General features: G+C 37.0%; 1 protein-coding gene across 1 annotated transcript in view; it reads right to left on the bottom strand.

Moving 5' to 3' along the window:
• Positions 1–371: 371 nt before the first annotated feature.
• Positions 372–25164, bottom strand: part of RANBP3L (RAN binding protein 3 like) — a 45299-nt gene continuing 20506 nt past the window's right edge. Inside the window, exons 2-15 of the mRNA XM_047073902.1 lie at positions 22800–22858; positions 21882–21921; positions 21307–21384; positions 20191–20265; positions 18390–18461; positions 17908–18047; positions 14460–14563; positions 12988–13072; positions 9667–9769; positions 9181–9305; positions 7677–7797; positions 6092–6234; positions 2878–3067; positions 372–567 (exon numbers count right to left, since the gene is read on the bottom strand). Coding sequence (XP_046929858.1) covers positions 524–567; positions 2878–3067; positions 6092–6234; positions 7677–7797; positions 9181–9305; positions 9667–9769; positions 12988–13072; positions 14460–14563; positions 17908–18047; positions 18390–18461; positions 20191–20265; positions 21307–21384; positions 21882–21921; positions 22800–22858 — 1379 coding nt within the window. The 3' untranslated portion in view covers positions 372–523. The remainder of the gene's footprint in view (positions 568–2877; positions 3068–6091; positions 6235–7676; positions 7798–9180; positions 9306–9666; positions 9770–12987; positions 13073–14459; positions 14564–17907; positions 18048–18389; positions 18462–20190; positions 20266–21306; positions 21385–21881; positions 21922–22799; positions 22859–25164) is intronic.

Below are 25164 nucleotides of genomic sequence, written 5' to 3'. Positions count from 1 at the left end.
CAAAGGTTAAATGCAAATACGCATTTCCCAGAAAATAAACACGACTTAATCAAATGTTAGCATGCAGTTACAGTGTTTTTGAAGACATGACTGGAAATCTTTAAAATGTTTGTTTTATGACCAGACAGTGTATGACTGAAAAAATAAATATCTTAGTTAGATATTTATCAAATCCAGAAATTTATTTTAACTATGATATCCACCAATGTGATGAATAGTCCAAATTAGTTATCAAACCCTATTCTAAATTACCTCTTCAAAAATGATAAATTTTGAACTTCCTAAGTCCATGCATTTCTTAAATTCTTTCATTTTCTCCACAATAATCAAAATGTAAAACCTTACAATTATTTGACTACATAAGAGAAAAATTTTAATTGCAACAAATTATGTTTTATGAACTTTGCTATAAAAACTCTTCAAGGGATGAATAGGATCTTCTCATTTACTTAAGATGATTTAGGATTTTTAGTAAGGTGATCAATCTTTTTGTAGATGTTGTCACATTTATAGTAGATAGTGCTCATGAACAGGCAACCGACTGTCTGTGGGTCCACCTCGAAGGATCTGTGATATAAATTTAAAATGTTAGAAAATGTTACATTCAGATTAGATTTAATATTGAACACAACTGAACATGAATATGCATGAAGATGCTTACAGGTGATGAAATGCAAAATGTAGAATTTACATTTTATATGTAACATTTGGAAATTTGCTAATTTTAAATTTTAAATTTTAATTTTTTTTAACGTTTATTTTTGAGACAGAGAGAGACAGAGCATGAACAGGGGAGGGTCAGAGAGAGAGGGAGACACAGAATCTGAAGCAGGCTCCAGGCTCTGAGCCTGGAGCACAGAGCCTGATCCGGGGCTCGAACTCACAAGCCATGAGATCATGACCTGAGCCAAAGTCAGACGCTTAACCGGCTGAGCCACCCGGGCACCCTGAAATTTGCTAATTTTAAACATGATATTTCAGATAACTAAACCCTTCCTTAATTCATGGGAAAAAAAGTTTAAAAAATTGGACTTTTTATTGCTTTCGTAACAGTTCAGCATTTGTATGCATCGCCTCCCGGAGAAAGTACTAAGTGAAAAGGGAAAAATGGCAGAGGAAGAGGGGTTCATATGGTTGACATTTATTTTCCATTATTTCCATTGTTTCTCATATTGTATGAAGGTAGTTGTATATTACTCTTTTCTAAAATGGAATATAATAAAATACAGACTTCATAAATGTGACTTTTATTGATGAGAGAATTTTGCCATTTAATCCTTATTTCATGTTAACATTTCTAATAGATACCAATTCATTTTCCAATAGACCCTATTTTATTATTGACAATACAAACATTATAAAAGATGATTTTATTTATACATTTCACACATTTTGAAGAATAAGAAACTATTTAATAGTGACAAGAAAAATCATATTCATTTAGTTCTTAGGCTCACTGAGTCAAGCAACCTATAATCCTGATCTGCATATATTTAAAAAAAATTTTAATGTTTCTTATTGAGAGAGACAGAGTGTGAGTAGGGGAGGGGCAGAGAGAGAGGGAGACAGATTCCGAAGCAGGCTCCAGGTTCTGAGCTGGCAGCACAGAGTCCAACGCAGGACCTGAACTCACAAACCTTGAGATCATGACCTGAGCCAAAGTTGCATGCTTAACCAACTGAGCCACCCAGGTGCCCCCTGGTCTGCATATTTTGTATATTTTGATTACATTTTTTAGTATTAGGCAAAGGAAGATATTTCCTCAAGTTTTACACATGTGCTTTGATAGATTCTTAAATTATGTGTGATTAAGTTACCTTTAAGATTTAAAATAAATAAAAGTTGGAAAAATGCTTGCTAACACACTATCTTTGTAGGTATGTCGCTCAGTTCTCTGTAGAACAGAATTCAGGCCTAAGTGAAACTATTACTGAAAATACGTGGCTCCATTTACATAACAAAGCAGGACTTATTATTTCCTAGACAATCTTTTTCTCCAAAAATAATCATAAGTTTTTGTTTTAAATCTACTCACCAGGGCAAGCACTGAAACCTAAAAATCTGATAACTACTGGTTCTATTTTAACCTTGCTCAATTCATGAATCCTGACAAAAAAATAGTACTTTTTGGCCTATGCAAAAAAGGTCCTTGAGAATAAAGCAAATTCCAAAAAAAGGAGATAAATAGGAGTTTCAGTGTTTCAAGCCAGCTTTGCCTGGTGGATCCATTGTAATATGTTTATTACATTTATGATGTATTTATAAAGTTCTTCTACTATAGCCAATAATAGGAAAATGAGAACAGGTGAAGAGAAATATGAATAAATAGGTAGTTTCAGTGTATGAATGTAATACTTTGTGGTATTTTTATTAAATTTATGCACAAGTGACACACAGGCATCAAAATGAGGATGACTTTTGGTAAAATCCTGATGGAGGCCACACATAGAAGGCAGTCACTTTCAAATCCACTCCTCTGATCCAAAGAGCTAGGACTCTAATTCCCATCTGCTTTATTTTTTTATAAAAAATTTTTAATTATTTATTTTATTATTGTACAGAGAGAGCGGGGGGGGGGGGGGAGAGAGAGAGAGAGAGAGAGAGAGAGAGAGAGAGAGAGAGAGAGAGAATCCCAACCAAGCTCCACGCTCAGTGCAGAACCCGACACGTGGCTCCATCCCATGACCCTGGGATCATGACCTGAGACAAAATTGAGAGCCGGATGCCCAATTGACCGAGCCACCCAAACGCCCCCTCATCCACTTTAAACATACCAGTTCCATTAAAAACAACAACAACAAAACAATTTCATATATTAGGATTGTGCAGAAGATTTCTTTCTTATACCTCCGACCTAACAAAAGAAAAATTATTTACCTGATCTATTCTTAGTTGCTTTGATGAAATCATCCTCATCCTCATCACAGCTTTCACAGTTTAATTGTTGGAGGATTGTATCTGACTGGCTTTCCGCTTGGTTTACATCTTCCTGTTTACCAAAGCTTCGAAGTGCAACGAGCCGATGATGTATTGCCGCGTACAGATACCCTGTATCTTTGGCACTGGCCTGCATGAGGAAAATTAAGTTGTTAAGAATATAAATAACTGAATAATAGCCACGTTTTAGAGATTTTTAATCTTTCACTCTTAGGAAGGAATTATATGGCAGAAATCTAGGATATAAATAACCCTAGAAGTTAAAGGATAAAAAGCCATACATCCTGAACCAAACAAATTAAATCCAAAAGTGAATAATTTTATAACAGGTCCCTATTTGTGCGTTTTAAACTGAGAAATGAAATTTTTGATGTAAAATTTCTACTTGAATTCAAGACTATCCCTCCTCCGCTATTTTACTATTTTTCTATTTTTTTACTATTTTTCTATTTCTAATAGAAAATTAGAGGGTTCGGTGAATAACAGACCTCCACTTCCTTTACATCACTTTGTTTAGACATCCCAACAAGCCTCACAGCTCTGTGGAAAAGCAGAGCTCATTAAAGCAGTCTAATATTGCATCATAGAAGTCAATGGGCTGTCCATTGTGCCACAGAGCCATCCTTATGATATTGTATCATAAACACATCATAAGTCTTTGCTTTCAGTACTTTTCTATGCTATTTTTAATAGTTGCTGTTAATATAAAAAATGGTGGTAACAATCACATTTGTATAACATTTACAGTTACCAAGTTCTTTTTTTATTCAACACTTACCACAAAACTATGAGTTAGTCATTTATTCCATTTATATTAGCAAAAGCACTTAGCACAAGTATTCAATTTATACTTACTTCCCACATCCCTTTACAGATGAGGAGATATGGCTCAGAAAGGTACAATGATTTGCCTGCATTTACATAGCTAGTCAGCAAATCTGCTGGGCTCGAATCCCAGACCTTTGTCATCAGAGTCAGTGCTCTTTTAAGGTAACATGGCAGTGGTTTACATTTTTGTATGTTTTCACAATATCAAAGAGAAGGTAGGTAAATTATTCTCTTTGCTAACCCTCCAGAAAGCTATCAAACTTTTCAAGCAAGAACAAACTACATGCCAACTGTTTGGGAGAAGGGTCTTCAATTATATTTTTTTCATTTGCATGTTCTTAAGTTCCCTTAATTACTTTGGGGCAAAAAATAACTATAAATTAAATAAAGTATTTTTGTTTCTCATATTGTGCTAAATAATCTATAGAGGGTGTTGAGTAAATAAATGTTGACTCTTGACTGATTTAATTTTTTACATTATGTGCAAAGATGTCATTTTTCTTTAGTACGTTAATAAATATTGAAAGTATTTAAAATATAAATGCTACTCTGCCACCTTCACTTTCTAGTATTAAAATTTAAATATGCCTTTCATTAGTCAATATATTGCCTTTGGCTAAATTCATTTAGATATATTCATTCAAGAAATTCAGAACAAGAAGTTAAAAATAAAATCACAATGACATATTTTTCGGATAACAAATTCTCAATGCTTAAAACAATTATAATTCCCAGGAAGTACCATAAGAAAATGCTGGCGAGAATGAAAACTGGTTCAGTCTTTCTGAAGAGAAATTTGTCAAGACAAGTCAAGCCTTTTCCCAAGAAAATTAACACGTGTACAAAGAGAATTCCTCACATCTTTCTTGTGGAATTTATAATAGTGAAAGACAGCAAATTACATAAGTATTTAACAAAGCAAGATTAATGGAATAAATTATGGTGCAGAATAGAATTCTTTTCACCTTTAATGACTATTTAATGACATGAAAACACTCATTTTCATTGATGAGTGAAAAGGTTACGCATGTGTACTTCATAATCAAGTATTAGCAATCGAATCTACCCAACCATTTTATAAAGTGTATCATTATAATCTTTTTTGGGCAGATGAGTAAAATCAAGTTAAGGAATCTATATAACCTGCCTGAAGATCATACAGTTGGCACATTATATACATAGGTACACACACACGTATGCTGAAATGACAAAAATGTTAATAGTGACCATCTCTGGGAATGGAATTTGGGGTGATTTTTATTTGCATTTAGCAAACTAAATTTGGTTTATTTAGCAAATATCCTACAGTTTACAGGGTCAGTGCGGGTCACACATTGAGCAGCAGAATCTCATCATAACTAATAGTCTCAATCTCAGTGACAGTGGCAGTGGGCTGCTTTACTCACTCAAAACCAGGAGATCCAGCCTGGCGGGATATCAGGTATTGTCTGTCTCCCTAAATGGTAAACAGGGCTTGGGCATTATCTTACTCTAACATCTTAATACTCAGTATCACTTATACCTAATAGTGCACTTATTGGTAGTTAATAAAACTTTTGGTTTTTCATCACTGGGCACTTGCCAACTTTTTTTCCATTACTGTATGGAAGTTTATTTACTTGCATTGTTACTTTCCGCCTGAGTCACGCAAGTACCCAGTCTTCTCCGGTCTTCTGGGTCTCAGCTCATGTGGGAAACCTAGCCTTTTTTTCTAGCCTGATCCCTGCCAGCTCTCTCTCTCTTGTGCCTGGATTTTGTATTTGAGGTCAAGCATTCCTGCTGCCAGGAAGAGCTAAAGCTGTGCTCCCATCCTGTTACCTTGGCGACTGACACATGTCCAGAATTGGAATTTGCTGTTGGACTGGTTGTTTTAACTTACTAGCCCTGTGTTTTTCCATTTCTCAGGGGGTCCTTTCCAGTGATCTCAAAGCCTTCTCAGTTTCAGCATTCAGTGTAAGCACTGGGCTATGTATTCCACTGGACTCCTAGGAGCCAATCTTGACAACGGTCCCTTTGGTAACTTTGTAAGATTGTTGACATAATTTCAATGGAAAAAAAAGTGTGAAGGTTTGAAGCATATATCAATACAAATGTCTTGGGACACATGCCAATTGGTTACTACAGATTTTGGTGTTAATCTGTAAATTTCATTTAAAATTTAGGTCTCATGTTAAACTGTAAACAACCAAAATAAATGGCTGGTTTTTTGTTTTTTTGTTTTTGGCCAATGGTGCAAGTTATTATAATACAGTGAAAAAAAATTAGCAATTGCAGAGATCTATAAATATAGTAGGATAATCCTCTATCACTGAAATTTGTTACTTACCTGAATTAAAAACACTTTGATGTTATAGTCTTCTAAATCAGTAGCTGTTATTCGTAAATTTTTGTGGTTCGCTCTTTGAATCTCCATTTGAGCCCAGAGTTTGCTATTGAGAATCAGCCTCAGGCTGCCTTGATTGCGCATAACTAAAATAGGAAGGTGAATATATAAGACTACAGAATAGTTGATTCCTTAACCTTCCCCGGGGAACTTGCCATTTTTGAAAGTGAAGTAAATCCTCTAGTTGTTTTTCAGACTGTATTTTCACTATTAAATTGTAATTTGGCTTGATTATAAGTTGGTTTTCAAATTGGCTTTATTAGGTTGGAAGACCATTTTTAGCTTAAAAGCTGGAATTATTTTTTTACTATAATAAACAGTGATTACAATTTTAGAATTCCTTTGAGGACCCAGTGGTCTGAAAAATATTTATCCAAAATGGAGAAAACAGAAGCAAAAACTTTAAGCATTCAAAAAATGGAATTAGCTAAATAAATGATGACATGGCTATTCAAGACATTACAAACCCATTAAGAATATTAAAGAAAGATCATTACTGATGTATAAAGGTGGTCATGGTATATACTATATAAAAAGTAAAATCAGGTTACACAACAGTGTAAATACCATGCATTGTAAATTTTGGCAGGCAGTGGCCAGAGTGGCATTGAACAAGAGTAGAAAACAACTAGCACCTGCCTTGGGAATAATACTTTGTTGGGTTATTTAGAAACCTGTTTGCCAGTTATAGAACTGAAAACACAGTTCCTATTCTCTCAGTGTGAATTCTATTCCTTACTGGTTTCTTGAGCTTGATATCTGAAACTCAATAAAAATCCATATACACAGATCCCACTTCTTCCAGTGGTTCCTTCCACAGCTCTGATTGCCCAATGTTGGCCAGTAAACCTACACACCCCGCCCAGATCTCTGCCTATGCTCACTTTCGGTTTGGGCCTCTGAACAATGCCCAGTGCATCTTTTCAGATGCCAAAAACTTTGAGAGCCTCTCAGTCTGACTGACTCCAGATTCCTACCATCACTATGGATGTCAGTAAACACACACAGGATTCAATAACCACACACCTTAATTTCCTTGGAAACTGACTTCATCTCGCCCCACACAACATGCTTAGAATGCCAAGAATGAAATATAGGGCAAATATCCTTTTTAGGAAAAACCATTTTCCCTTCAAAAAAAATCATCATATTGCTTTCAATATTACCGAGATTACTATTTAGGGGTGTTCTGGGCTGTGTCATAGGTGCATTATCTCACTGAATTCTCACAATTGCTCAATAAGTCATGGAGTACTACTATCCCCATTTTAAGCTGATGTAACTAGGCTGTGGGGAGATTCACTTGCCCAAGGTCACCAATTAGTCAGTGATAGAGGTAGAACCGAACCTGTGTAGTTTGACATCAGAGCCTGCTCTAAACAGGAAGATCCTACAGCACATTAGAAACAATATTGTTTTCAACAGTGATTTGTTGACTATTTCATAACACATCTCCAGAAAATGATGTGTGCCTATTGGAAATTTTACCCTGAGAAATGGCAGGTTGCTTTACAAAATGATTCCTTACTTAGTCTCGACTGGAATGTTCCACAGTCACTGCTTGCTGTGTCATTCAGCCTCAAAGCTCCTCTGCCCCTTTCAGTCCAGGACTGTGTTGTTTTGTTGAATATAAAAAGCTTGCAGTTGATCTAAAGGACAATTTTTTGAAATGTCAAATATATAAAAATTTATTTTAAAATGATTTCTTTCTATGCTACAACACTTTTATTTGCCTGATTTTTACCAGAATAACCTTGGTTAATGATTTGTAAACCAGCTTAAAAAATTTATTTAACTTTTAAAACATACAATTTTTGAATAGTTCAAATATCCAAAAGCAAAAAGATGTACAAAATGAAAAGTCCTTCCCAACCTTTGTTCTTCGTCTGTCGATTTCTACCCCCTGTGATCAGGTGATCGCTATTGCTAATATTTTGTTTATCCTTCCAGAGATATTTGTGTTTATATGCATGCCAGTGCCCATGTCCCCTATTTTTTCTATAAACAGTAGAATATCATACATACTTTCTGCATCTTGCTTTTCCACTTAACAAATATATTTATATGTACCACGTTTTAAATGAAATTTAATGTTATTCAAGTTAAGTAACTTTATTTGTAAGTAAAGGAATAGTGCAAGTATTTGTATGCCTAAAATTTTTCAAAGAATGCAGCATCAGAACTAGGATGTGGTACCATGGAGCACCATACTATAATTTAATGCTTACCAGCATTAAATATTACTGTGGAAAAGAATCCCACATGACTTGTTAAAAATATAGCATTCCAGGGCCCCACTGCTAGCAGTTACTTCAATGAATTGTGGTTAAAACCGATCTGAGAATTATGCTTTGAAGCACACTTGTATAGTAAATGTATCAGTAAACCATGGGAGAAGAGAAGAGAAATGGGGAGATTTGGGGGTAAAAACAGATGGATAAAAAGAAAGAGAAATCTGTTCCTTGTTGGAAAATGACTACCTTATTTCATGTGCCTACGCTGATGGCTACGTCACTCAACATTCAAATCCTATGCATGATACTATATACTACGTGTGTGAAATTCTTGCTTTATATGAAATTCAAAACTTATTTAAAAGAACTTTTCAAAGGAAACCAGAATTTTTCTATCTTGAACTGAAATCTATTCATCTTATCATTTAAAAATGTCCAGTGTAAGTAGAACTTTTAAATCACACAATAATAGCACTGATTATAAACACAGGCATGTAAAGTATAAAATGTAGGTCTGAAGTTCTTTTAAGACAGGGTCCCTGGCTGTCTTCTTTCTAAGAGACTAATGTGAATGGTTGTAAACCCAGTAACACATTTTCCTGAAAATTACCCGTACAAAAATAAGAATACAACAAAATATTGGCTTAATCTTTGGAAGTGTCTAGCATGTTTAGTTAAGCAGCTCAGTCTTCATGAAAACTATACTTCTGCCTTTAGTTTTAAAGGTGCTTCTGCTGATAGAAACTTGGTTTCGTGTATGTAAGTGCTCCCAGAAAGAGCAATGTGTGATATACAGACCTTCAACACATTATGTTCAGCTTCCTCCCCTGTTACAACATCAATTTTCTGCAGCAAGCATTTGGGTGATGGCTTAGAAGAGAAAGCAGCAGCTGATTCGATTAGGGATATATTTTTAATAGAGTCTGTTTGTAAGAAAAAATGGGAAAAGACACGTAAAGACTCCATTTTCTCTACTGTAAAAGTTCCTTGTTGTCCCCATTAATATACATGTCTCCTTAGCTTTTTATAATAATGAGTGTTACCAAAAATATGAAACTACTTGACTTTAGATAAATCTCTTTAATGATTCCTCATATCCTTAAGTAAAAAAAATTTTAATGCTTATGTATCATACAACAATATTTTCTATGCTTTAATCTTTGCCAAAAAGTTTTAAAGTGTTGCATTACTGTTTTTGTATTTTATAGCTATTGAATAGATGACATGGAAACACAGGAAATATAATAGTTGAATCAAATTTTTTACAAATCAAATAATTCTTACTTGAATTTAGAGAGTTGACAGGAAATTCTAGTACGGATTTGAATGGTTGTTCCTTGGTGTATGAATCATTTTCAGGTTGAGATTGGGTGAGATGTTGAATATCCTAGGTGAAGGAAAAAGATGTATTACTTAATTGTATCCCCATATATCTGCACTAAGCCAAAAGATACCTTTGTTCCACTTCAACAGGGCAAATGAACTCAACTGCTCTGTTTTTGTTTTGGACTCCCTGTGTGCTGAATGGGGAAATCCTTCCTATCATCAGAGGACCCTGGTTCTCATCCTCAGGAAGCATAATCTAGTTACCACCAGCTTATTTCAGGTGGGATCTAGTTCCAGGGACAGAGGGAGAAGGTTTAGAGACCAAGAAGGAGGTAGCAGCTATTCCATGCTCCCACCAGAGTAACCTGATGCCTAGAAGGAGACGTAACTATCATTTCTTTTCTTTTTGTTTTAATGTTTACTTATTTATTTTTGAGAGACAGAGAGAGAGAAAGAGCAAGGGAGGGGCAGAGAGAGGGGTGGGGCAGAGGATCTGAACAAGGCTCTGTGCTGACAGCAGAGAGCCCGGTGTGGGGCTCGAACTCATGAACCATGAGATCATGACTTGAGTCAAAGTCGAACGCTTAACCAGCTGAGCCACCCAGGTGTCCCTTATTTCTGTTTCAAGGTATTTCAGTATTCCCAGCACTTCACTTTATACCCACTTCATATGAATGAATGAATGAATGAATGAATGAATAAATAAAGTTGTCCAAAGAACGCACTAGCTGTCTCAGAGCTCATCTTTACAGAAAGAATTGTAATTTTTCTCCCAAGACAATTTATTTTTTTAAGGATATTCTTTTTTAAAATGATTTATCTTTGAGAGAGAGAGAGAGCATAAGCAGGGGAGGGGCAGAGAGAGAGGGAGACAGAGGATCCAAAGTAGGCTCTACAATGAGAGCAGAGAGCCCAATATGGGGCTCAAACTCACCAACCGTGAGATCATGACCTAGCCAAAGTTGGATGCTCAACCGACTGAGCCACCCAGGGGCCCCTTTCCCAAGACAATTGCCGCCAACAATTGCTTTTAAGGCTACACACATGGGGCTTTGTGCATGTGCTATAATCAAGGCCTGTGAAAAAAACCTGAGTCAGCCATGCCATTTCTGATACTGGAGAGCCCCCTGGAGAACAGGGAGAATTGGAACGGTACTTCAGACTTTAGGTTTCTATCTTTTCCTTTATGAACTCAAAATTCTTCCACATTATTTAACTGGACATTAAGATATTCTGTTAAAATTGGTAGAGTTGGGTGTGATTTTTTAAAAAATTTTTAATGTTTATTTTTAAGAGAGAGACAGAGGTGAGCGGGAGAGGGGCAGAGAGAGAGGGAGACACAGAATCCAAAGCAGGCCCCAGGCTCTGAGTTGTCAGCACAGAGCCTGATGTGGGGCTCGAACTCAGACCCTGAGAGATCATGACTTGAGCCGAAGCCAGATGCTTAACCGACTGAGCCACCCAGGCACCCAAGACGGGTGTGATTATTTCCATTTGAAGAAAATAAACACTAAGGCTCAGAAAGTTTAATGACCCCCTTGAAAAGCACATGGTCAGCAAACAAATCAGGAAGGCATTCTGACCACCAAATCACAAGGCCACAGGATTATAGGATTAACTAGAGGACAAATACAAGTGATCTCTATAGCTCCTGCTGTCCTCAGATGTTATCAACTTAAAGAGACAGGAAGTACAGTTTCCTTCACAAGCCAGATTTAAAGTGCCCATAGGAAATATATGCAAGTACCTCCCTAAACCAAATTTACAATCCCAACTGTAGTTCATTTGTTCAGGGATCTCTCTGTCTCCCCTTAGATTATAAACACCTTTAGAGCACAGTGGCTCCCTTAGCTTTGTATAACCACTTACCCAGATGTTTTTCAATCCTGGTTGTACATTCAAGTCACCTAACACCTACCCTCACCCACAGAGACTCTGATCTAATCTGTTTGTGGAGATGCCCTAAGAAATCCTTTAGTGGCTCACCAGATGATTGTTAACACGCAGCCAAAGCTGAGACCAATGCCAGTGCTTTAGATGTCATGAGAACACAAAACATGTTTGTTGAATTGAATTGAATGTTAAAGTTGATCCTGTGAGGCTTGGGAAATGTTTTATTTGTGTCTGTGACATCTTATAGAAGCTGTGACTAATCTAGTGCCAAATTTGGGAATAAATGGTTTGGAAGAAATGTGCCTGAATGTATTGCCCAGGACTTCCCTCTAGAAGTTGGTCCATTCTGGTTCAGATCCAAAGAGGTGAGTCAATAGCTCTAGAACTGTGGAGTTGACTTTCATCTTGAGAGTGAAGGATGGTGCCTCTAAGCTGAAAAGCTATGATACTACTCTTGGGATTGGGGTTCGGCCTGAGGCAGGTATGGCATAAACAAGGTCTTCAAAGTGATTGATTTGTGAAAGCCCTAAGAAACTTAGAATAGACTGACCTCATGACTTGGTCCTTTTGTTATTCTGAGGCTTTACACAGGTTTTAAAACCTTTGTGGCCTCCTCTGGATCCTCTATAGAACTAGTAGCCACAAGATAAACTGGTCACCTTGGCCTATGTCAACCAAGACCCTGGTCTGGGTGAAAGCAGCATGAAGGTGTGATGGACCAGGTGCACAGCCTTCACTTTGCTGTCTATTTCCCTGCTGTGCTTTACAAACATGCTCTGTGGAGGATGGGGCAGCAATGGCCTCTTGGACGAGGATGCTCGATATTAGATAAGGATGATAGCAATACTAGTTAGGCGTTTCCACTTGACAAGGATGTTTCCCTAGGCAAGTTAAAGTCTTATTATTTTCCTCTTAAAGCTAGCAAAAAAAAAAAAAAGTTATAATGATGTTTTTCACTATAAAAGCTCTAAGGGGAGGGTTGTAGTTAATAAGAAAAAATAAATAAATAGTTTTAAATGCACCATGTTATGAAAAAGGCTATCAAAAACCTACATTAAAATATCGTTACCAGTTGAGCTTGTCTATTGCAGATGATTCTGGGATTTCCATGCATACCTTCAGTTAACACATGTGAAAGAACTATTTAATATTTCTCATCAGTAATAACGTTATAATTATACAATCCCCTTCCTGTGCGGGTTCCTGTCTATTATTCTAACAACTAGAACTTGCTTCCCAGGAGAACATTTCCATTAAAGAAAGAAAATGTGCCTTTGAACTCAGGAGTTAAAGTATGATCCAATTTAACATTGTTTTAATTAATTTGCTTCCAGAAACTTGAAGTGACAGCTTTTTATATAATAGACACCTTTGCCAAATTCTTACCAAAACTCTTTCTACCATGTTTTCTCCAAACACAAAATCAGAACTGCAGCTTTTAAAAGAATACTTCTCTTCATTTGGTTGACATCTAAGGAAAAGAAATAAGCATTTGCTATTTAAAATATATGGATAAAGCCATGTTAAACCTTAGCACATGAAATAGTCAAATGGTTTAGTAGATTTATGTAAAGCATAAAAACATCTGTTAAGTCTTACTCATCTGCAGATATTGAGAAATGAAGGGAAAACTGAGAGAGGTACTTCCAGGGATAATATTTAAAATATTTCACAGCTGTGACAGTGCTAGTTGAAACCAGTCCAAACATATGTCATGCCCATCACTCTTCAGCCGTGTGATCAACCAGGGGCTGCCCAGCACAGCCACTGTCTTGCTTTTCCAGCACAGCCACTGTCAGTCTCTAATTTCTACTCTCTTCCTCCGCAAGTGGCCAATGCTCTTAGCCACCAGAGACCTCCAGAGCAAAGGCATGACCAATGCATCTTGTCAGTGATACTTGAATGTGCATTTGTCTAATTTGGGTTTTTCGTCCTGGAACTTTTTTTTTTTAATGTTAAAAGTGTTCTGCATGATGAGAAACTCAGAAATACAGCTGTCTATCTGTAGGCCGATGTACTCCGGGGTCCACATTGCATCCCTAGTATGCGCTGTAGGTGAGCTCTGTGGGACCCACACGGGCCCTAACCATGTGAGTCCGTTTATGTCCATGGCTTGTCTTAATCTCCTCTCAACTCAAACCTGCCTTCATGCTTGATGATACCAAGAAATACTTACTTTCATTGTGCACATTTATACTGCTTTCTTTTGTTGTCTATCCAATGTATGTCAATAAATAATGAATAATAATTTAATAGTCAAAGTAATTTTAAAAAGGGGAACATCAGAGAAAAGGTAGAAAAGGCTAAGCTAGCAGTCAGATAATTAATTCCCAACTAAATAAAAATTTAGCTACACAGTTTTGAAATATTCTCACCCAAGTCAATGAAAAAGTGGAAATAATCCAATATTAATAGGATAATCTTTATATATTAGAGATATTGGGAAAAGCATTTTATTTTTAATTTTATTTTATTTAATCCAAGTTAGTTAACATATGGCGTAATAATGATCTCTGAGTAGAATTTAATGGTTCATCACTTACATATAACACCCAGGGCTCATCCCAACAAGTGCCCTCCTTAATGCCCATCACCTATTTAGCCCATCCCACCCACCCACCTCCCCTCCAGCAACCCTCAGTTTGTTCTCTGTATTTAAGAGTCTCTTATGGTTTGTCTCCCTCTCTCTATCTTATTTGAAAAGCATTTTAAACTTGTGTTCTTTATAAAATCTCAAACAGAAATCTTGACAATTTATCTGCGCAGTATCAGAAAGTTATTTTTCCACAAATGATTATAATGGTAAAAGAAAGCAAGAATAAAAGGATATCCTCTCTGTGTCCTCAGCATTAACTTACCCTGCTGATGTAGCACCTAAACAATTCTGTTTCGTAGTCAGCAGGACTGAAATTCTGGTGCTGGGTAATTTTTCACCTAGCAGACAGGAGCTCCCCTCAGAAATCTGAAAGACAATCCATCAGAAAGTTCCTTTAAGTTGCCTTAAAAGGAGCATCAGACAAGGAAACAATAGTTACAGTTAAATGTATTGAAAGTTTACTGTGTTCAAGTACTACTCTAAGCATTTTTTTTCTTTTTTTTTCTTTTTTTTCTTTTTTTTTTAAGGTTTATTTATTTTTGAGACAGAGAGAGACAGAGCATGAATGGGGGAGGGTCAGAGAGAGAGGGAGACACAGAATCTGAAGCAGGCTCCAGGCTCTGAGCTGTCAGCACAGAGCCCGACGTGGGGCTCGAACTCACGGACTGTGAGATCATGACCGGAGCTGAGGTCGGACGCTTAACCGACTGAGCCACCCAGACGCCCCAAGTCTAAGCATTTTATGTACATTATCTCATTTACTCCTCACAACATCTCTCTATAGGTTGTATGTCTATTATCCACATTTTACAGTTACAGATGAGTAAACTGACCTAATGAGTTTAAATAACGTGGCTAGGCTTGGGCAACCAGGAACGGGGTTGACCTTAGAGCCAGGGTCTGTCTGACACCAGAGACTGTATACTTAGCCATCATATTCAGAAATCCCACCTCCTTTTGTTACTTTTATCTTTTTAGCCACATGGAGTTAATTCTCGTTTCTAATTTAGCAGATATATCCTTCAGGACTGTTTAACCCCCCAAAACACCCTAAGAGCTTTACCAGCACAGCCACCAAACGTTGGAGGGAATCCCATTCATCTCTTCATCTAGAAATTTTTGACTGGTAACTTAATCAACTAGTTTGTGTGATGTATATACATATGCACATTACCTGACTAATGTATAGATGAAGGTGTGAGCAATTTTTTTTATTAAATGTTTATTTTTGAAAGAGAGAGAGCGTGCCAGTGAGCCTGCCAGTGGGGGAGAAGCAGAGAGAGAGGGAGATGGAAGGTCTGAAGCAGGCTCTGCACTGAGAGCAGGAGAGCCCGATATGGGGCTCAAACTCAGCAACCATGACATCATGATCTGAGTCAAAGTCAGAGGCTTAACTGACTGAGCCACCCAGGTGCCCCCAGGTATGAGCAATTTTAGAACCGGAAGGAGCCCTATAAATTATCTGATAGAGTGTCCCCAATGTTTTCTACACCTCACCCTTCCCCCAGCAGGGATTTGCAAAGATGTTGCAAGGAGTTCATATCTTTAAAGGTAGATAGGGTCTGTTTCCACTTCAATTTCATATCAATAAAAATAATTTTGAGCATTTTTCCCTTTATAACAGAATTTGAGAGCTGAGAAATATGTATGAAGAGAATACATGCTGTTGGTAAGCAAAGATCAAAGTGCATGCCTCGTGACTCGAGTCACTCAAATGACTTATCTCTCAGCCAAAATGTACTTTTATTCTTATGTACTTAAAATATACTCATATGTAAAACAGTACATATGCTATATTATATGTATAGTGCACAAGTGACCATTGATTAATGACAGAATGAATAAAAATTGCTCTGATTTTATACACAAGTTAATAAGAAACATGGAAATAATAGTTCTATGAAATCCACCGAGAGATAATTTTCACTAGATCTATAAATTACATTTTGTCAGAATTCTTACATTGCATCATTATGCTTAATACATTTATTCAAGAAGAAATGCTTGCAAACAATAGCCTGTAAATTTCTCTTATTCTTTATCATTTAGGAAGAAAATACAAGAAAAATATTAATAAACTTTATTTTTAAAATATATAATGCAAAAAAATAAAAATAAAAAAATAAAATACATAATGCAAAATTTCAATAAGCCATGCCAAATAAGAAATATTGATTTATAACATGTAACAAAAATTTTAATCTATAATTTATAGTATATACTGTTCCAAAATCATATGCAATATAATAACATTTAGAAATTAGTCAACATATCATACTTTTTTTACATACTTTAACACAAACAACATGCATCATTTCTTAAATGGATAAAAGTAAGAATTTATGTAATATGGTAATGATTATTAGATTATATTTCAATGAAAACTTTTAACAATCTACTGATTTGAAAGTTTTTTGAGAGAGAGGGTGCAAGTAAACGAGGGGCAGAGAGAGAGGGAAGGAGAGAGGGAGAGAGAAGCAGAGCTCGCCCAAGTGGGGCTCATGTTTTTACCCAAAGCAGGGCACGAGCTTACAAACCGTGAGATCATGACCTGAGCCGAAGTCAGAAGGTTAACCGACTGAGCCACCCAGGCACCCTGGTTTGAAATTTAAAACATGGTTTACTTAAAACTCATACCATATACCATGCAGAAATGATTAAATGATTTTTAAAATTCAAAATAGGTCTCATGAAGTCATATCTTACAAAAAAAGGATTTGAAATTATAAAAATATTGTCAAATGCTGACCAAGTTCAACTCTCTCACTTCACTGATAGAGAAGATTGGGTGCTTTGTCCAAGAATGTAAACATAGTTAGTGGCAGAGGTAGGATTAGTACCCATCTGATGTTTTTTTCATTGCATTGATGAAATGGCTGGTATTATCAGCTTCCATGTGTCACTCTCTTTATGTTCAGTATGGAAAACGAAACAAAACAAAACAAAACAAAACAAAACACGTGACCAACCCTCAACAGTTTAGCTGGAGACAAATGAAGGATGGCATTACTCTCAAATTCCAACCTACTGGTTTTGGTACCATTCCTCTCAACTATTGGCTTCTGGAAGACACAGCAACAGAATATCCCCAAACCCATATCTGCACGGCTTGAGCAAAATGGCAATCTCCCTAGAAAGGCCCACACTGAGGAATTCAGTCAGCCACAACAACTGGAAGAGAGACTTCTTCTCTGTCTTCAGAAGCTTCCCCAGCCCTCCCAATTCCCTACCCTGTGGGGGTAGTTCCCTGCTCCCATTATCCATGAAGGTGGGTCTGGATGGATACCTGGTATGACCTCAACTGGCAAAGCCACACTAGGATGTCAACCAGCTGGAGATGCTGGAAGCCCATGTTCCTTTTTTGACTTCTGACTCCTGGAGCTGGCCACCTCATTGCTCCCCCTATTCTCACGTGGGATCAGTGCACTGGAATAAGACCCCAGAAGTTTCTACCCCAAGGGACTCAGTTTTTCAGCTTAGGGGAGACCACAAAACTAGTTCCTAGAAACTACTCTCCAGTTTAAGAGGACAAGTTGAATAAGGTCACTGAGGGCTTTTTGCTATAGTCTGGGGTGTTTCTCCAGCCTGGCGGTAACCTCAGCAACAGAACAAAAGTCAGGCAGCCCCTAACTTTGGATGTAGGGCCCACAGCTATCTACTAAATGAAAGACGGAGAATTTGTGTCAGTCCTGTCATTGGAAGTTCCTTACCTTATTTTTCGTTTTGTCTTTAATCTTGCAGGATTCCAAGGTATCGTGTCCAAATGTTTTTCTTGCTTTTTCACACCTTTGAGCTTGAGGTGGTTGCAAAACAGCAGGTCTTAGAACATGTTCGGAATGTTTCACGGGACCTTAAAAGAACAGGGTCCAAGAGTCAATATATCTTTAGGGAAATACTTCTTCCTCCATGTTTTGACCAATGTAACGCTTATTTTCTAAAGTCATCATTAAATGAGGGGTTAATGTTAACTAACCAAAGTCAAAATAGCCAATGAATTGGTTAGTGCTTACTTTTGGCCTAGATTTTACCCAATAACCAGTCATTTTGACCATGTGACTTGGCTTACCAAATATATTTTTTCATGTTTTGTCACTGGGTCCTACCTCCATACCCCAACACACACACACACAACAAATTAAAATATAAATGGTAAAATGTAAAATTTCAGAGGTTCTTGTAATAAACTACATACCTTGTTCTGCACTGTTCATATCAACATTCCTTTGCACATGAGTTGATGTCATAAAAACATTGTTTTTCTTCACTGTAAGAAAAACAATTTAGAAAAATTTAAATCTAACAGGGTGTCAGTTTCTACATGATTTGGGTTTTAACAGTCCTGTCTTAAACTCACCAGTAGATGTCACTGTTGGCAGTGTGCTGAGAAGGCAGGTGGGCTAACAATGACTGATGGCAGTGAGTTTTGCCACATAGTTCTGTTTACGTTCAGAAATATAAGTGAAAATTGGGCAACTAATGGAATAGGCGGTCTTCTCTAGAATCATAAAAACGAGTACTGAAATGAGTACATATTATGAAATCTGATGATAGTGATCCCTATGTGTACGTTAATATGTATTTCTTATAAAATGTTATGAACCTATTAGCAAATTCTGCCGCTTTCTCTACCCTGGTGATACCTACAGACAGAAGATGACTGTTATGCTAGGTGATTTTTCTATGAGGTGTGTTCATAGTATGAAGAATATGGTGGTAGCTGCAAATACAGAATTACTGTACATTTCAAAGAGATCATCTCTTGGTTGCAAACTGCAGAAACAGCAACCTTCGAGCATTTGATTAGTGGAAATGAGAAAAGAATAAGAATTGCTTCTTCTAAGTATTATAACATATTATAAATGTTGGGGTAGAATTGCTTCTCTAATTCAAAGTGCAACTAAATGGTTTATGATCTTTATTATTGAAAACGAGCACCAAAGGGCCGTATAAAGTTGTACTATTTTTCTCCATTCCAACACCACCAACATACTGCACAACATAAAATGGAATGATGCTTACTGATATCAATGTTCTTTAGTCTTTTTGTGTATGTATGTCTAACTTAAGATACTAATAAATCGAAACAGTTATTCAGATACTTACAGCCATCCCTTTATTTTATGCACAAATACAATAAAACAAATTCTCTAGGCTAGGACCCCAATTCCTCTTAATGTCTGTAACTTGTCAGTGAGGTTTAAATGGGGTATATTGAGCTAGAAAGTATTTCTTCTGTATCTGAAAGGTATCTGACATATATGTTGCTCAGCCATGCTTGGAATTATTAATAAGAATATAAATTCGTTAGTTTGAGAACTCTGTGGCTCCCAGGTAGAGAGGGATCAGTTGAAAGGAAGTGAATAGTTTGTATTTTTTTAGTTTCTTAGTGGCAAGATTAACTTGGAAAAGGCAGCTGGTTGTTCAGTAGAAACAAACACAAAAAGAATATAAATCATAATTTTCATGTAGAGAACGTTCCAACCATCTCAAATATTTTGTAATGATAAAATAGATCTACCTAGCAAAGCACTACAAATTCCAAATCAAAAGAAGTAATGTTTTAATTAGTGAAAAGTTTAAAAGGAATCATATTCTAAACCTTAGAATATCATCTAAAGCATAAACTTTAGAATAAGAATCTGAAGCATAGCTGTATATTTTGAGTACCATAGGTACCATGAACCATACAGATGCACAATAATAAGTGAAATAAAACAAGTTACTCTGTATGGCTGCCTTACAGAAAATATTTTTATCATAAACATGAAATCCTAAAAAAATTCAAGTTCAAACTTTCTACCAGAAACAAACAGGATTTGTGGAGTTGGGATTCATAAGGTATTCTTCTAATCATACTTGGCTAAGGCCTCTATTTTATTTTCCACTAAAATGCCAGCATTTTATAATAGCTGAGTGAGAAGGTTCACCATCAACGAGAATGGATTTTGAAAAACCAGAGTGTCAGGCTTGAAGTTCCAGAAGCTGTTTATTACCCGGCCCAGAAGGAGGGAAGGTCGGGAGGTCAGTGAAGGATGATGATCTCATTCGATTCTGGGACAAGGTTGATGCTAGAAGCAAATTGCAAACTAAAGTCAGTAAGGAGGTTGGTTTTTGTGTGTCTTTTTATTTGAACTTTTGCTGTTTCAGAAAAATTTCTAAATCACTAATTTAGACAAGATTTTGTATGTTTATCAGTAGAAATAAAATGTAGCTGTGGTGAGAATTATAAATTAATTTCTATTTGGACCAATAAATATCAGAGTGCTCAGCACGTGTAAGACACTCTATCAGGCAAGAAGATGACCCCCAGGAACTCACAGTGGGAAGCAGACACGCACACAAATAGCTGTAGTACAAGGCAGGGGGCAATGCGGTCATTTATAAAAGGGATCACCAACGAGCTTTGAGTGGAGAAGAGGGGCAAACTAAGTTATGGATTTACTCCAAATACGTACACGATGAAGTTCTTAAAGTGTTCTTTTGAAGGCAAACATCTGTTTGTTTAAGTAGTTGGTTACTTAGGGAGAAATGGCAGTTTCCTCTAATTACAAAGCTAATGCATACTTAATGCAGACACTTTGGAAACACAACAAAATACAAGGAGTGGGTAGAAAACCCCAAATCACCGGTAATCCCATTACCTAAGACAACCACTGCTGACATTGTGGCTTATGTCCTTTCCATCTTTCATCCAATGTTGATAAATTGAATTTGTACATAGTGACTCACTATACAATCCATTTTTAGACTGCTGTTTTCATACAGCAATTTATTACATTTTTTTTAATGTTTATTTTTGAGAGACAAAGCACGAATTGGGGAGGGGCAGAGAGAGAGGGAGACACAGAATCTGAAGCAGCTGCAGGCTCTGAGCTATCAGCACAGAGCCTGACTCAGGGCTTGAACACACGAACCATGGGATCATGACCTGAGCCGAACTTGGACACTTAACCGACTGAGCCACCCAGGGGCCCCTCATACAGCAACTTATTATAAACATTATCTGATGGGTAGACTTTTAAAACATTTTCCATCTGGAAGGTTTCTCAGTAATTTCACACTCAGAGTAAACGTAACAGTGAACGGCCAACAGTCAGGTCTATACCTACCTCCTTGAGATTGAAGATGTGTAGTATGCAAAGTAAAAGATGAAGACCTTACGCGCTTTCTCAGAAAACCATTAGACTCTGTAAGAAATTCAATGTGAAGGGTAAAATTGCTTGGATAACAAATTATCTTCAAGCAAAGATATGGAAAGGTAAATAGAATTACCTCTTGCCTACATAGATCATCATCTGATAACATGTTAACTCCTGAAGCACAAGTTTAAATACTGGGGGTAACAGCTTGGTGATTATAAAGCAGTAGACATATCATCCTAGTAAGAACAATTAGAAACAAGTGGCTTCAGCAAGAAACTGCATACGAATTTTGAGATCGTACAGAGAATGTTTTTGGCAGGTTGAGACACAGGCAATGGGGAAACAAGGGAGTTTAGTGTCACTAGGGTCAGGTTCTCAGGACCTACGTGTCATCTGTCAAAACAAAAGCCACTTTCCTTTCATGTTTAAACACAAGAAAAACCATTACATTTTACACAGTTGTTGCCACATGTCTACATGCTTGTGCCTGCTTATTTTCGTTGTATGAAGATTGATTTTGAAATAAAGATGTAAGTCATTACCATGTTCTGCTGCTTCGTACAGGGTGTCTTCTGCAGGTCTCTGGAAAGAAGCAAAGCTGTCAATGAGAGCTGAGTACTTGCTGATTTTAGGTCAGAATTCCACCCTGTCACTTGATCAGAGAATTCTCAAAAGCCAGGTCTATTCAGATGGGCCAGGTTAAAGCCACTCACCTTTGCTCACTAGGTATGTATTCAAGAAAAAGCAAAGTCTTCGTAGAGCGGTTTTGCATTTCAGTGACTGCAGAATTGCTTGCGGGAACTGATTTAAAAGTTGGTTGGTTTTGAAACACCAACTCTCAAGATTCTGAAGCGGTTGGCCTGGGGTGGGGCCCAGGAAACGGACTTTTCGACAAGGGCTTGGGGTTGAGCTTTTCTTTAGTTAGTTTTGTGGGTCGTAGGGTAAATGACCTGGCATAAGCAAGAACGAATAACAAGAAAATCCTAATCAAGCTAAAGAGAAAAGCCATGAATCTTATCGTTCGTCTTTCAAAGCAGGTGCTTTTAGTTACGAGGCTGAAAAGGCAGATAAATTCTTCAAGATCCCTTTTAAATCAAGTATCAGAGTTTAGAACTTATCTGATACCCAGTTTTAAGCTAGGTCAGTGGTGGAGACCCACAAGGAGTCTCAGTCCTCCTGACCTATTTCAGTCCTGCCCCTTTCCAAGTCACTCCAAAAAACCCTATAATTTTGGTAAAAATGGTATGTTATTCATAGCTTCAAGACAAGGCCTCTGGCCTCCCATTTCAGCCAAATTGCTGCCAGTAAAAACCGACTATATAAATATTCTGGAGGCACTACTCTGCTAAGAACAAGAGCCTAAACTAAGGCAGCAATGATATTTAGTAACAGCAGCTTCTTGAGAGATAATTTTCTTGGTCAAAGTGAAAATCAAACAAAGAAAAGTAGCTTGGTCTTACCTTAAAAGTTTGTTCTCTCTTTGCAAAAACAAATATTGGCTGAGCAATGACAGATTTTTCTGTAAAAGGAAAAGAACAGGCAAAAAGTCAAATCATATTCTGACATTTCTAACACCAACTACGAGTATTTGAAGATTTTTTGTTTTGTTTTGTGTTTTTCCCTGCCTTTAGGTAAAATCCAAACTGTTTACATGGACACTAGAACTTGCATATTTACAAATGATTTTCAGTTATTTACAGATATAAATAGTTGGGGAAAGTGATAATAATGTGTTTCGACAAATAGTGAGCTCATCCCATTAAAGAACACACTTTAAGTGTTTAAGGAAAACAAAGTATAATTACCTGCATTTAGAATATCATTAGGACATAATGATTAACATGTTTACTTTTAGAATGAAAAACCACAAAGGGCTGAGAAATCTCATCTAAGAACAGTTCTTCTACTTGGGTTGGATCTCAAGTAGATCCTTAGAATAATCCAGAAATAACTCATACTTTCTTGATTAGAGGAAAATACTTGCCATGTTTTAAATATTTAAACTAAGAATCAGTCTTGTTAAAAAAATGTTTCTACATTTTGAGAGAGAGAGAGAGAGTAGGGGAGGGGCAGAGGGAGAGAGGGAGAGAATCCCAAACAGACTCTGTACTGTCAGCATGTAGCCCAATGTGGGGCTGGAACTCATAAACAGTGAGATCGTGACTGAGCCAAAATCAAGAGTCAGATGTTCAACCGACTGAGCCACCCAAGGTGCCCCTAAAAATCAGTCTAAAACAGTGTTGTAAAGTAGATAAACTTTGTCTTCAGCCCCATTGACCTTATTAATCTTTTATATTTTCCTATTTTAGGTAAGACAATGGAGAGAAACTCATTTATTCTAGGGTGTAAATGAGAGATAACAGATTTAAATATCAGCACTCCAGAATTCTTAGGGAAAATGACGTTTGTTAAGAGCTTGGGCTCTGTAGTTAGGGAGGCTTGTGTAGCACTAATTCTTGGGGAAATAATATGTTTGTATCTTTAGTTTCTTCATCTGAAAACAAAATGAAGATTATAACAGTACTTACCTCTCAGAGTGTATGTGGCAATGGATTTTTATATATAATTGCTTAGATTTTTACAAGACAAAAAAAAAAAGCTTTAAAGAAAGAATATTAAATATATGGCACGCCACCAATCCTTAGCTGACATTGACCACTTAAGACAACACTTTCTTTTTTAAATTGAAGTAAAAATGACACTTTCTTAATGAGCCCAAATATGATCTCAGAATTTTTCTCATTATAGGTTTTCAATAGCCATTACCAGTATATTGTCCTGGCATACAAGCCAAGGTAATTTGCCATCCCTGGGATGAATAAATAAAACTCTCACTGAGGAGTTTCAAGGAACCGCCAATTACATTTCGTTATATGCCAGAAAGGGGTTCTCCAGTTCCCCATATTTGAATCACGTAAGAGAGTGTCAAAACTCTGCCAGGCCACTCTTGCCAAGCTCCTGGGGCCCTATGACCTGGGGGTACTTCTTGTGGTCCACGGAGATAACCTGCTCAGTTTTTCATGCAAGTTTTTTACTGCACTGTCTGTCCTTGGAGCCAAGTGAGTCCCAGCAGAAAATACTCAAGAACATACTGGCGGTCCCATCCACATGAAACTATGGTTCAATTCTTTATTCCTTCTCAAACAAGCTCCTGTTCAGCAATTACATTAGAGTTAAGAAATGAGAACTCCAGTGACTTTGAAAGAAAATAGGCTTCGTGAATGTGTAGGGGAATACTTATGCAATGGAATTATAAATCAGCCTCTTCTAAACCAAACTTAGGATAGTTATGCCTAAAATAGCATGACGAGGCCTAATTCTAAACAAGTAACACGTTGACTTTCCCTCAATCAAAACATTCACCTAAACACAGGCAAAAGCACTCTTCAATGCAGCATTAAGGAGGAAATCGTAAAGGGTTACTTGCAGCTTGGAGAACATATGATAAAGTAAGAATGTCACTTTTATTCATTAATTCAACAAATATTCGTTGGGCATCCTTTCTGTGCCAGGCATTGTGCTGGGATGTAGGGATACATTGTCTGATTGAAGGTTTATTAGCCTCAGCATAGCCACCCTCTCTCCCTGACTCCGCCCAGCACATCAGTTGCAAAGCAGATAATCTCCATACCTCCTCTTCCATCTGGATTCTGTTCCCCTCTTCCAAGCAGTTCTTTTGGCTCCAAAGCCAAAGCCAAAGGTAAGCATTTATCCAGCCATCGGGTCCATAACAGTTTTTTTACTTAACCCAGTAGGAAATTTTCAAAATAAAAGCAAGGTTCTTATGATTTTCTAATTTTAAGTTTATGCTTTTTTGCTTTATAA

The sequence above is a fragment of the Lynx rufus genome, unplaced genomic scaffold (genome assembly GCF_022079265.1).
Source record: "Lynx rufus isolate CCGP_SWC_20201006 ecotype Redwood Valley unplaced genomic scaffold, mLynRuf1.p SCAF_1, whole genome shotgun sequence".
Taxonomy (NCBI): domain Eukaryota; kingdom Metazoa; phylum Chordata; class Mammalia; order Carnivora; family Felidae; genus Lynx; species Lynx rufus.
Note: the sequence above shows the minus strand (reverse complement) of the source record. Positions and strands in the feature narration are given on the sequence as shown.